This window comes from Perognathus longimembris, chromosome 28 (assembly GCF_023159225.1).
Source record: "Perognathus longimembris pacificus isolate PPM17 chromosome 28, ASM2315922v1, whole genome shotgun sequence".
Taxonomy (NCBI): Eukaryota; Metazoa; Chordata; class Mammalia; order Rodentia; family Heteromyidae; genus Perognathus; species Perognathus longimembris.
Window position 1 is genome coordinate 24110309 of NC_063188.1, and position 13882 is coordinate 24124190.

At 37.1% G+C, this 13882-nt stretch overlaps 1 protein-coding gene across 6 annotated transcripts in view; it reads left to right on the forward strand.

Moving 5' to 3' along the window:
* Cul4b (cullin 4B) overlaps nt 1-13882 on the forward strand; it is a 39050-nt gene that overhangs the window by 22009 nt on the left and 3159 nt on the right. For 2 of the 6 annotated variants that reach the window (XM_048335678.1, XM_048335679.1), the window contains exons 13-20: nt 851-955; nt 1391-1501; nt 2823-2914; nt 4376-4483; nt 5616-5729; nt 6439-6544; nt 8300-8472; nt 12065-12217. In XM_048335678.1, coding sequence (XP_048191635.1) covers nt 851-955; nt 1391-1501; nt 2823-2914; nt 4376-4483; nt 5616-5729; nt 6439-6544; nt 8300-8472; nt 12065-12217 — 962 coding nt within the window. The remainder of the gene's footprint in view (nt 1-850; nt 956-1390; nt 1502-2822; nt 2915-4375; nt 4484-5615; nt 5730-6438; nt 6545-8299; nt 8473-12064; nt 12218-13882) is intronic. The other 4 variants (XM_048335680.1, XM_048335681.1, XM_048335682.1 and 1 more) reach the window with 3 other exon arrangements.

Genomic DNA, 13882 nt, shown 5'->3' on the forward strand with positions numbered 1-13882 from the left:
GCCTTCTGAGTAGCTAGGATTAAACATGTAAGCTACCAGCACCCAGTATATGCTCCATTTTTTGTTGTTGTTTGGTGTCTGTCCTGGGACTTGAACTTGGGGCCTGGGCACTGTCTCTGATCTTCTTTTTGCTCAAAATGCTAAAATTCTACCATCTGAGCCACAGCTGCACTTCTGGCTTTTTTTTTTTTTGGTAGTTTATTGAAGATAAGAGTCATGGGCTTTCCTGCCCACTCTGGCTTTGAATAATCCTCAGATGTCAGCTTACTGAGTTGTTGGGATTATAGGAGAGAGCCAGCGGTTCCCCATCATACTCCATTTTAATATTATAGCAAAAATATGTTCAATCTGGAGTCAGAAGATTTAGGCTTGAGTTTTTGGCTCTAGTATTTTTACCTCGTGATATTGAACAGTCACTGCTTTGACTTTGAAGACTTTAAATAATATGCATATGAATAGAGATAGAAAGGGTAGATGAGTACAGTCATTATATCCAATGTACACATGTGAAAATGGAACCACATAACTTGAGGGTATGGATGGGGTTGGGAAAAATGGGGGAAAACAGTGGAAGCAGTGGCCATTAGTCAAGATACATTGTACTTTCAAAGTGACTTGAAACCCCTTTGTGCAACCAACTACTTAACGATAATTTAAAAATAAAATAAAGCAAATATATATGCACACATATGTATGCATATATACATGTGTATATACATGTAAATATCTAAGCTAAGCGGGTAAACATCTAAGAAAAACTCAGTGCATCATACTCCTATTTGAGTTTGTGTACTGCCCAGTGCCTTGTGTATACTGTTGGTTACTAAACAATAAACTTTCTCCATTTTAGCTAAGTATGTGGACTCAAAGCTTCGTGCAGGAAACAAGGAAGCTACAGATGAAGAACTTGAGAAAATGTTGGATAAAATCATGATCATATTTAGATTTATCTATGGTAAGTAATTATTACAGTTTTAATATTTCTTTTAAAACAAAACACTGACAAAGTAGCAAGTATATGTAACCTGAAGAGACTATTTGAGGATTAGGCATTTAAAATTGTATTCCTTGTGTTTCATTAACTGGGGATATTATCGGAGGAATGTTACATAATGGTCTTGTGTTTTGACTTTTCCACTGTTAAGAGCCTGGACCTGAGTTTTGGTGCTAATGCTACTAGTTGATAAAAACATTTCTGAAGAACAGTTAATGCAGCCTTAATTCTTTACAGTAAAGCATTTTGGAAATATCTCACATAGAAATGGACCTCTTTTATGTTTTTGAATTTAATAAACTCAGATAAATATATAAATTGACCTGAAATAATTAAGCCCTTTACAGTCATTTTGTCAGCACTTTACCTGAGTGTTGTATTTGTTATTTAATATAGGCAAGGATGTTTTTGAGGCCTTTTATAAGAAAGATTTAGCCAAGCGCCTGTTAGTTGGGAAGAGTGCATCTGTAGATGCTGAAAAATCAATGCTGTCCAAACTTAAACATGGTATGTTTTCCATTCTCTTATTTTTTTCTTTGATTGTTTTCTTTTTCTTCTTTTCCTTTGGTGGCACTTGGATTTGAATTCAGAGCCTCAAGCTTACTAGGCAGGTGCTTTGCCACTTCATTTATACCCCCCAGCCCTCTTTTCTTTTACTCCTAGAGCTTGAACACAGGACTTTGGCAATGTCCCTGAGTGTTTTTGCTTAAGGCTAGTGCTTTACCACTTGAGCCACAACTCCACTTCCAGATTTTTGCTGGTTAGTTGGAGAAAAGAATCTCTCAAATGTATCCACTTGGGCTGGGTTTGAACAGCAATTCTCAGATTTCAGTAGCTAGGATTACAGGTATGAACCACCAGTCTCAGCCTTTCCTTTTTCTTTTTCTTTTTCTTTTTTTTTTTTACCAGTTCTGGGGCTTGAACGCAGGGCCTGAGCACTATTCCTGGCTTCCTTTTGCTCAAGGCTAGCACTCTACCACATGAGCCATAGTGCCACTTCCGGCTTTTTTTCTCTTTATGTCGTGCTGAGGAATCGAACCCAGGGCTTTGTGCATGCTAGGCAAGCACTCTACCTCTAAGCCACATTCCCAGCCCTCTTTTTTGTGCCAGTCCTGGGGCTTGAACTCAGGGCTTGAGCACTGTCTCTGGCTCCTTTTTGCTCAAGGTTAGCACTCTACCACTTGAGCCACAGCACCACTTCTGGCCTTTTCTGTTTATGTGATGCTGTGAAAGCGAACCCAGGGCTTCACATATATGAGGGAAGCACTCTACAGCTAAGCCACATTCCCAGCCTGCTCAGCCTTTTCTTGATATCTGGGGAAAATGTTAAGTTACTGTTTCTTTATTCCTTGGTTGCCTCTTTTGTCAATATCATTTTATGTATAAGTGATATAAGTACAAATTGAGTAAGCTCATAAGCTTTCCAATTTATTGTTTATGTCCAGAACTGTTGCCTTTTTAAAAAGTAGAACATTATTCTTTTTTAAGTTTTTATTATCAAACTGATGTACAGAGAGGTTACAGTTTCATACGTTAGGCATTGGATACATTTCTTGTACTGTTTGTTACGTTGTCCCTCATTCCCCCCTCCCCCCTTAGAACATTATTCTTGATTTTTGTTTATCTAAAATTTTATCTTATATCTGAATAGTAGATGAGATTACTAGAGGAGTAGTGGGATATACATTGTTTAATACAGATTTCTTTTTATTATACATAGCTACAGATCATATTTCATGCTAAAGTAAGTTTTCTATTTCATGTTTCTCATTTAAAATTCTTTGTTTTTCTACCAAAAATATTATGAATGTACAAACATTTTTAATAGAATGTGGAGCTGCTTTCACCAGCAAACTTGAAGGAATGTTTAAAGACATGGAACTTTCTAAAGACATCATGATTCAGTTCAAACAGGTAAAAGTGAGTTAAACTCTTACTTGATTCCTCAAATTTAAATACATTTATCTCCTGTAGGAGTTTGTATTGGAGATTATAGATACATGTATTTGTTATAAATATTTCATAGCATCTTAAATGATAATCACAGTAAAGGAAAAAGATCTCCAATGAAATGTAAGTGTATTGGGCCTACTTTCAGATTTGTTTCTTAGTAAACACCCAGCATAACAGAAAAATAGAAATAAGATTTATTGAATTGAGTTAGCACAGGAAGTGTTGTAGCTCGATAGTGGGAACAGAGCTTTCCCTGGAATCTAATCACTTGGTAATTTGCATGTTCATAGCTTTCAGTGAAAAGAGAAGAAAGATGATAAAGTGGTTTTATGAAGTTGCTGGGAATATTGGGGTTGAAGAGCTAGTCCTATAATTTTAAACATGTAGATAGAAAATAGATGTGAAATATTTAATAACATTTCTGGTTGCAGTGATGTGGACCTATATATAGTCCCAGTTAATCAAGAAGTTGAGGTGGGAGGATTGCTTGAGTCTAGGAGCTGGAGACTAGTCTGGGAAATAGAGCAAGATGCTATCTCAAAGCATTGGTGATAGTGATGGCAATTTAGACTTTTCACCTTTGGGGTTTTAGTTATGTCTTGTTGATTATTGGTGAGTTGGGGAATGAAAGTGAAAGACACAGAAAAGATAAAAGTCAGTAGGATCATGGATCTTGTAGCTACAGAATAAGGTTTATAAGCTTTGCCATTTCCTCCCTCTTCTTCCTTCCCTACTTCAGGTTACCTCCTGAAAACAGGCGGTGGAGCAGGTGAAAAATCTGAGACTTGGGCTGTCTGGTGGGGTGAGGAATGGGGGTTGCTGCAAGGTGTTCCAAGCCACAATACCTAGACTCCAAAAGTGGAGACTTCAGGTGGCATTGAGGGGCAGAATGGAGAAGACATCTTACTCAGCTGTATGTGAAAAATCATTCAAGTTAATGCCTAGACTAATACAGAATTCTAGTAAGACATATCAAAATGGTAACCTCTGTACTTTTCTAGTACATTTTGTGTAGACTTCCTTTAAAGTCCTCTTAATAACCTTTTATTTTCAGGATTAGCAGTATTCACATGTAGTTTTATAGTAAGGAATTTCTTTTTGTTTTTGTTGTTGGTAGTAGTCCTAGAACTTGAACTGCGGGCCTGGGCGTTTTCCCTGAGCTCTTTTGCTCAAGGCTAGCACTCTACCACTTTGAGTCACAGCTCCACGTCCAGTTTTCTGGTGGTTAATTTGAGATAAGAATCTCATGGACTTTTCCTGCTTGGGCTGGCTTCAAACTGTGATCCTAAGATCTCAGCCTCCTGAGTAGCTAGGATTATAGACGTGAGCTACCAGCACCAGGCTAGGAATTTTCTTAAATGTGTGTTATGACATGAACAGTATGTACTTTATTTTACAATCTCATTGTTTGTTTTGATCTTTTTATAGTATATGCAGAATCAGAATGTTCCTGGGAATATTGAATTGACTGTGAATATCCTGACAATGGGTTATTGGCCAACATATGTGCCTATGGAAGTCCATTTGCCACCAGAGGTAAGATTTACTGTTTAGGACTTAAGTTATAGGCATAGCGATCACAATACTTTTTTGGTAATCAGTTAAAAATAGATGCTTTAAAAATGCTTATGTCAGCAGATATACCAACAAAACTGTTAAGTATTTTAATATCTTATCTTTGTACTTAAATTTCTGTTTGTTTTTTTTTGGCTCATAGTTAATGGTGTCAGGTTACTAAATTGAGGGTCAGTTTTTCTAACTCTTATTTCCCCAGTTTATATATGACCCTCACTTTCCCTAGTTGTCAGTATTATGGGTACATGTACTGGGGCTTGAACTCAGGGCCTGGGCATTGTCCCTTAGCTCTACCACTTGAGCTACAGTTCCACTTTCAATTTTTTTGGTAATTAAGTGGAGATCAGAGTATAATGGCTTTCCTGCCTGGGCTGGCTTTGAACTGTGATGTTCACATCTCAGTTTCCTGAGTAGCTAGGATTACAGGCATGAGCCACAGGTGCCTAGCTTGTCAATACTTTCTTGACCAAATTTTACTTGGAGACAGGATTACTGAGTGAAAGGTACATGAGTAAATCCATCTTAATTCCTCAGAAAATATCTAGAAAAGTTAAAGTTCGGGAGGGAGATACGTAGTCTTCCATGGGGATGATCGTGGAAGCTGAGGAAGTAGATTTCTTTCAGTAAGGAGAATATAGAGGCAAAGAAGAAAAAAATGTACAAAGGTAGAACTTCTGAAAAGGTTCTGTGTGTATGTCCCCAGCCCTTGCCTAGTTAACATGAGGCTCTGAGTTAACCCTAGTTCCATCAAAACAAAATAAAGAAAATGAACACACTTGGCAAATGTTACGTAGAGGAAACTGCTATGATAACTTGAGCAGAAACAGCAGTGAGAGAAGCACACCAGTAGTATAGAGGCACAGAAACCACTGGAGGTGAATGTTTTATAACAAGGAATGGTTAGATGGTACAGAGATTGGTATAATGACTGACAAATGACTTTAAATTTGGTGGCTGGGAAATTATTACCACACATAAAGTGACTGGGATCATTTTAAATGTTCAGAAATTATTGCAGATAGGTAAATGAAAAGATTGGTGAGTGTGATATTTTATGTAAAGCTAAAATGCTGCCTTAATTTATATACTTCAGATGGTAAAACTACAGGAAATTTTCAAGACATTTTACCTAGGTAAGCACAGTGGCAGGAAACTCCAGTGGCAATCAACCCTTGGACACTGTGTGCTAAAAGCAGAATTTAAAGAGGTAAGTGATGAACCTTAAACTTAGTTTTTAGTTTTAGTTTCATCTTTAATATTGAGGTCTTCTTAACTTGAGAGTTCAAGCCATTATCTTAGAACTATGCTAGACATTTGCATGATGATAGTGATAGCTTATCACACCTTTGTGGCTATTTTAAGCTTGCAGTCTTTGCTACGGTTGATGTGACCCTTTGTGCAAGACCGAAAGACCCTACTCTCCCCACATGCTTTTTCCCCACCTATGAATGCAAAATTCATACTGCCACTTGTCAGAAATCTTGTTGCTTGGAGCTAGAGTAGAATGGGAGTTCAAGGGAACAGTGTCCATAACTAATTTCAAAAAATTCCAGAACTGAAGCTTTTCATGATTAATCTGAACCAAACAAGTGAAAAATGTTCTGGAAATAGAAAATCCTGGCTGCTTATGATGAATAGCTTATTGACACATAGAGTTGAGTTATTAATTTTCATTCCTTTGCTTACAAGGCTTTCAGAAACCTGCAAAGAGTCAAGTAATCCTTCACTTTATTTTAGGTAAAATCACACCTAAACTGTACCCTGAACATACTGTATTACCACCTGAAGTGATTTTCCAGAGTAATGTTAATCCATCTAAGCCTACCAATTAAATAATACCTTTCCTGTATGCGATTACTTATTTGATTTTTCATGTTTTTTTTAATGATGTCTAAGCACTGCTATTTCTCCAACAGGGTAAAAAAGAACTCCAAGTGTCTCTATTTCAAACACTGGTGCTGCTAATGTTCAATGAAGGAGAGGAGTTCAGTTTAGAAGAGATCAAGCAGGCTACTGGAATAGGTTTGTATTAAAGCAGTTGAGTAACAAACATTAGGTGTCCACTTTGTAAAGGATTTGAGGGATATAAAGGAATAGTCCTCCATACTCTTAGTATAATCAGGGACAATGGACAATGATACTTGAAGTTCAAAACCAATAGGTACTAGTCTGTCGTGCTGACTGGAAGTGTGTTAGTTTAGCAAAGTAAGAGATCATTGTGGACTGGCAAATGGGAAAGCCCTCATGAAGGAAGTAAATCTTTTTTGTCAGGCTTGAAGTCAGCTTGGGCACTGTCTCAGAGCTCTTCAGCTCAAGGCTACCACTACCCCTTGAGCCACAGCACCACTTCTGGTTTTCTGGTGGTTAATTGGAGTTAAGAGTCTCACCGTCTTTCCTGCCAGGGCTGGCTTTGAACCACAATCCTTAGATCTCAGCCTCCTGAGTAGCTAGGATTACAGATGTGAGCTATGGGCACCCAGCTCCCAAGTTTGGTTTCTTTTTAATTCAGATTTTCTGGTACTATTTTCTGGTACAAATTTTTTGGTACTATAAAGATGATATACAGAGGGGTTACAGTTCTTTCTGAGTTTTGGTCAGATTAAGAGCATATTTAGCTTGGTGGTGATGGCTCATGCCTGTAATCCTAGCTTCTTAAGAGGCTGAGATCTGAGGATCACAGTTCAAAGACAGCCTGGGCACAAAAGTCAATGAGACTCTTATTCTCAATAAACTACTCAGAAAAAGTCACAAGTGGTGCTGTGGCTCAAGTGGTAGAGTACTAGCCTTGAGCAAAAGAAGCTCAGGGACAGTGCCTGGACCCTGACAGTTAACAGAAAAGCATATTAAAGCAAGGGGAAAACCATGTGATGGTTTTGAAATGAGCCTTGGAATAGGAACAGTAGTATGTGGGAAGAAATAAAAAATACTAATTGTAGCATAGACTAGTGAGAAATAAAATTTGATAAGTAAGATAGGTAGGATCTGATCACAGCCTGATAAATTCATCAAATTAGTTGTCTCAAATGTGTGACATAATGGAAATATCTTATTTGTACAACTTTCCTGCAATCAATAGACAGGGCAACTTGGAGAGTGAAGAAGTTCTAGTCCAGAAGCTATAAAGATAATCCAGGCACAAAGTGCCTTTAGGCTTATACTAGAATGAGACAGTGAGAATGGAGAAGAGCACTTTACCACTAGGCCATATTCCCAGCCCCGAGAAGAGCTTTCTCTAAAAAGCAACTACTAGGAAGTGGTGCTGTGGCTCAAAGTGGTAGAGTGCTAGCCTTGAGCAAAAGAGATCGGGCCCTAAGTTCAAGCCCCATGACAGCAAACAAAAAGCAACTACTAGATACATAGAGGGAGATCACAGACATCAAAGGTGATCCCAAGATTATCTTACTAGTATAGGTTTTAGTATTACTACTAACAATTGGAAAAAAATAAGATTTTATGGAAAAAAATCGAGATTATGGAACATTGTGTTCATATCGGAGTTAATAGCAAAACACCCAACTGGAAATACTCTATAGATGAGAAATTAGAGAGAAATAAAATGTTATTGCAGATGATTTGGTAGTTGTCTTCATGGGATGGTAATTAACACTTTTAGAAGAGAGGTAGGAAACCTGCTTTTAAATAGAAAAGTCTGGTGAGCTTGGGGAAATTCATGAAATAGCTTTAATAGATGTATGGGTGGAAAATACATCGAGGTTGAATGTCGCTATACAGTGCTGACAAGGTACTAACCGATAACTTAAATTGCTCTTTCTTCAGAGGATGGAGAGTTAAGGAGAACACTGCAATCATTAGCTTGTGGCAAAGCTAGAGTGTTGGCAAAAAATCCAAAGGGCAAAGATATTGAAGATGGTGACAAGTTCATTTGTAATGATGATTTCAGACACAAACTTTTCAGGATAAAGATCAATCAAATCCAGATGAAAGAAACGGTAAACCTTTTGCTTTCTCCTAGTCTTGATATATTAGAATATACATAGATAAATAGATATTTCCATAGTAAATATTTATAAAGATTTTTATATCTTTGTACTATTACTAGGAACATTTTCTGTATTCATATTTAGCTATACTTTGGTGATTAATTTTTAGTTTCTTTGAGGAGGGCAGATGTGTGTGTGATTAGCTGCATAGTTAATGAACTTCTCTTCCCTTTCCTGAATTGCTGGTGACCAAACCTACAGCTTTGTTCATGCTAGGCAAGCATATTACCACTATTCTACATCCCCAGCCCATCCATATAATTTTACATCATTATTTTTTCATTTAATACTCAATCTTCAGACTTTCTCCCTACTGTGAATTATCTACAAAATGACGAAATATTTATTTATTGACTCTACTGGGGTTTGAACTCACAGCCATGCCTCCTACCCTCTGTTTCACTTTATTTTCAAGGTAGGATCTCACTTCCTACCTGGGCACATGTCTGAGTTCTAATGCTCCTACTTTTAGGCTTCCCATCATTATTGGGATTATAGATACACACCACACATCTTGCTTGCGTCCCTTTTATGGAAACTGTGTTGCAGACTTTTCTGCCTGGGCTAGCTTGGTACCAGCTCTCAGCTTGAGATGACAAGCATGCACCACTGTGCCCAGCTATAAGTTGAGAAGGGGGTCATGAACTTTTCTGCTGGGGCCAAATTTGAACCTTGGTTACACTTGAGCCTAGCCTGTATGATACTTTTACATGGCGATTATAATTTATTAAATCACTGTTTATTGTTGGGATAAGTTTGTGACTATTTAGCATAGTAAGATAAAACTATAAGAAACATTTCTGTACCTTTTTTGTATGAGGTAATGTCTTCTTGAATGTCCCAGGCTGTAAAACTCATGACCCTCCTGCCTCAGACTAAGTACTGGGATTATTGACAGATGCCATCATGCTCAGTTATACCTAAATCTTAATCTCTCTGATTTTTCCCTTATGATAAATACAGACAAGTAGATTTTGAGGTCTAAACGTATGAACATTTTAAGGTCTTAGTAAGTAATTTTGGGTTATGTTTCAGAAATTCATCCTTTGTCCAGCAGCATATGAACCTGTGCATTGTGTTCTCACCAACACTAAAGATTATATTTTCTTTGTGAACTTGCTTGATTTGTGAACTTTGAATGATTTAGTTTTTCTTTGATTATCATTAAAACATAATTTATTTTTGTTTTTACATTTGAATTTATAAATTTTTTTTTGTCCTGGGGCTTGAACTCTGGGTCTGGGCACTTTCCCTCAGCTCTTCAGCTCAAGGCTAGCACTCAACCACTTGAGCCACAGCGCCACTATTTTATTTATTTATTATCTTTAAGTAGTTGTACAAAGGAGTTGCTATTTAACAAAGCAGTTTGTGAATACAGTGCATCTTGATCACTGCTACCTCCTTCAAAATTCTCACCAATTCCTTCCCTACCTATCCCTTCCTTCACTCTCCTTATTTTTGTAGGATATGGATTGAATTTTTACTGTATTCTTCCCCTCTTCTTCATTGGTCTATTCCTTTCCCTTTGATCCCACCCAACCCCTTTCAGGTACTCTTCTCTTGGTGTTTATCTTGTTGAACTTTGCCTTTCTAAGGAATTGCACTAATTTAGTTTTCCCTTGAATCTACCATATTTCAGTTAATACATTTTATGCACTTGCATACCACTCAACATATTTACTTATAAACCCATAAGCAAAATCTAACTTCTACATATTAGGGAAGGCAATCATCCTTTGTCTCTTTGGGCCTGACTTAACCACATTTTTTCTAAGTCTTTCCATTTCCTTACAAATAAATGTACAATATCATTCCAATAGTTATGTAAAATTCCATTGTGTACGTATACCATATTTTTCTGATCCATTTGTCCATTGAGGGGCTGATTCCATGCCTTGGCTCTGGTGAGTAGTATACAGTGAACATGGCTGTGCTGGTGGCTTTACTGTATCCTGGTTTGTAATCTTTTGGGTAAATGCCCAGGATTGGAATTGCTAGGTCATAGGGTATTGCTTTGTTTAATATTTTGAGGAACCTCCATACTGCTTTCCAGAGTGATTAAACAAGTTTACATTTCTTCCAACAGTATATTGGAGGAAGTTCTCCCCTTTTGCTATATCTCCATCAGATATGTTATCATTTTTCTTGATAATGGCCATTCTAACTGGGTTGAGGTGAAATCTCAGTGTTGTTTTGTCTTGCATTTCCTTTGTGGCCAAAATTGTTAAGCATTTCTTCATGTGTCTATTGGCCATTCTTTACTTCTTCTGAGAAGACCTTCTTTCCTTCTTTAACTCATGAGCTCATAAGATACTTTTAATGAAACCAACTGTTAAGCATTTTGAAATGGGTTGATTGCAGTATCAGAAAGACTGAATGCAATTATTTATTTATTTATTTATCTGTCAGTTTTAAATTAGAATTTCAATTCAACATGTCAGTTTATAAGTACAGTGTATATTGATTAATGTCACCTGTTTCATCTTTCTCCCCAGCTCTCCCAACCTCACCCATCCCCTCAAGTTACCTGGTTCATGAATATAATTTCTTTCTTTTTTTTTTTTTTTTTGCCAGTCCTGGGGCTTGGACTCAGGGCCTGAGCACTGTCCCTGGCTTCTTTTTGCTCAAGGCTAGCACTCTGCCACTTGAGCCGCAGCGCCACTTCTGGCCATTTTCTGTATATGTGGTGCTGGGGAATCGAACCCAGGGCCTCATGTATATGAGGCAGGCACTCTTGCCACTAGGCCATATCCCCAGCCCCCATGAATATAATTTCTAAGAAAAAGTTTTTTGCCAGTCCCAGGGCTTGAACTCAGCGCCTGGGCACTGTCTCTGAGCTTCTTTTGCTCAAGGCTAGCACTCTACCACTTGAGCTACAACGCCACTTCTGGCTTTTTGTTTATGTGGTACTGAGGAATCACACCCAGGGCTTCATGTATGCGAGGCAGGCGTTTTACTACTAAGCCGCTTTCCCAGCCCCAACATTTATTTTAGTATCAAGATTGTTTAGCTGTTAAAATTCCGTAAGTCATTAAGGAATGTAAACTACATCCACATTTCAGATTTATAGTTTACCAAATAAATATTAATTTAAAACACTGAGTTCAACTACTTTGCTTACAGTACATTAGAACCATGCTTTAAGTCAGAGATCAGAGGCAATGACTTCATAGCTTTAAGTTCTGTTGGTACACAAAAGTTTGGTCAGAAAACCCTTGTATACTTGCACACACAAATGTGTGAGGAAGAAATCAGAATAAAAGCAAATGATGAATTCTGTATTGACCATCTGTACTTTTAGAAAAGCAGTTTAAACATAATGTTTTTCTATTAGCTAATATTGGTATTTACTGGTACAGGGCAGTATAAATATAACAGAAAAGGTAATGTTTGTATATTTTTTTCTGTTGGATCAGCACTTAGAAGATCTCATTCAGATAATTCAGTATCCATAGAGAACAAAAAGTTAATAGGTATAATTTGTATGCATAATAAAAGTTTCAATTCAGGGACAGTTCTTATGTTTAAAACATTTTTATAGGTTGAAGAGCAAGCAAGTACTACAGAGAGAGTCTTTCAAGATAGACAGTATCAAATTGATGCTGCAATTGTTCGAATTATGAAGATGAGAAAGACACTTAGCCACAATCTTCTTGTTTCAGAAGTATATAACCAGTTAAAATTTCCAGTAAAGGTAAGTATTTCTTTGTTTTTCATATCATTATAAATGAATGAGAATATTTAAAATTTTCAGGCACCAATTTTACAAGTATTAGTTTAAGACTTCAGACTGAAGAGACAAGATTTAACTTCTTGTTTTCATATATATGATTCAAAATAGCACAGCATATTTGAAAGGCTAATGAGTAAATGAGGCTTTCAAATTTTCACTTTGACTTTATAAGCTTACTATGTTTCTTCATTATATGTCTTTTGAACCTTCCTTTTTCCATGAAATAACTTGGTATTAACAGATTTTTGTTTTAGGTTCAATTATATTCTGCTTGGTTAACTTACATAAATGTTTGGTTTTGGTTTTTGGATTTTTTTGTGGTACTGGGGTTTAAACTTGGTCTCATCCTTGTTGGACTGGCCCTTTACCACTTGAGCCATGCCTCTAACTCTGTTTGGTTGCTGGTTATTTGGACATGGATTCTTGGAAACTACACTGTTCTGTTTGGCGTCAAACTATGATCTTCCAGATCTCAGCCTCCTGAGTAGCTAGAATTACATGTTTGAGCCACCAGCACCTCACTATAAAGTATCTATTAAAATTATGTACAAGTATGGGTATATAGCTCAATGCATAGCATGTATGAGGTCCTGGGTTTGATCTAAAGTACTGTGCATAAAACAAAACAAAAAATCTGTACTTAGCTAATCATCAAGAAGTATCTTATTTAAAATTTTTGTTTAACCTGTACTAATTATGCATGTTAATAGGGTTCAGTATTTCCACAAGTACATATTCTGTGTGTACTGACCAAATCCAACCCTTAGTGTGTTTTGAAAAACTCTAACAATAGTTGTAATTAAAATTGTAATTAAATGGACACATTCTAACTTAAATGCCCAATTATAAAAATCCTTAAATAATGAGATATTATGTCAGACTATTTCCTAAGCTTTAGAAGGAGGCATGGCTCAGTTTGTAGATCGCAAAAGAGTGAAAGCATCAAGTATTAAGTTTGAGTCTCAGCCTCAGACAAAAAAAAGATTCCTAAACCCTTGTAATCATTAATAAACAGTTTGTAGTTTGCATATATACCTGCCTGTTAGGATTCTTAAGCATATTCTTTCTCTCTCTCTCTCTCTCTCTCTCTCTCTCTCTCTCTCTCTCTCTCTCTCTCTCTCTCTCTCTCTCTCTCTCTCTCTCTCTCTCTCTCTCTGTCTCTCTCTCTCTCTCTCTTTCTCTCATGGGGTCCTGGATGTTGTCCCTGAGCTCTTTTGCTCAAGGCTAGAACTTTACCACTTTGAGCCACAGCTCTACTTCTAGTTTTCTTGGTTAATTGGATTAATTCTTGGTTAATTGGAGATAGAGTCTCATGGACTTTCTTGCCCAGGCTGATTTTGAACCACAATCGACAGATCTTAGCCAGGATCCTGAGAAGCTAAGATTACAGGTGTTAAGTCACCACTGCCCAGCTGTTTTTTCTCTTTTTTATGTTTTCCTTTGTTTTTGAGACAACATCTCACTATAATGCCCAGGCTGGCCTTGAAAACTAGCCTTGAGCTTTCTTCCTGCCTCACCCTGTTGAATAACTGGGAATACAGGTATATGCCACCATGCTGGGCTTTTCCAATCTTGATCAAGTGGTCATTTTACATATTATGAAAAACTATTAGCAAGTGATATTGT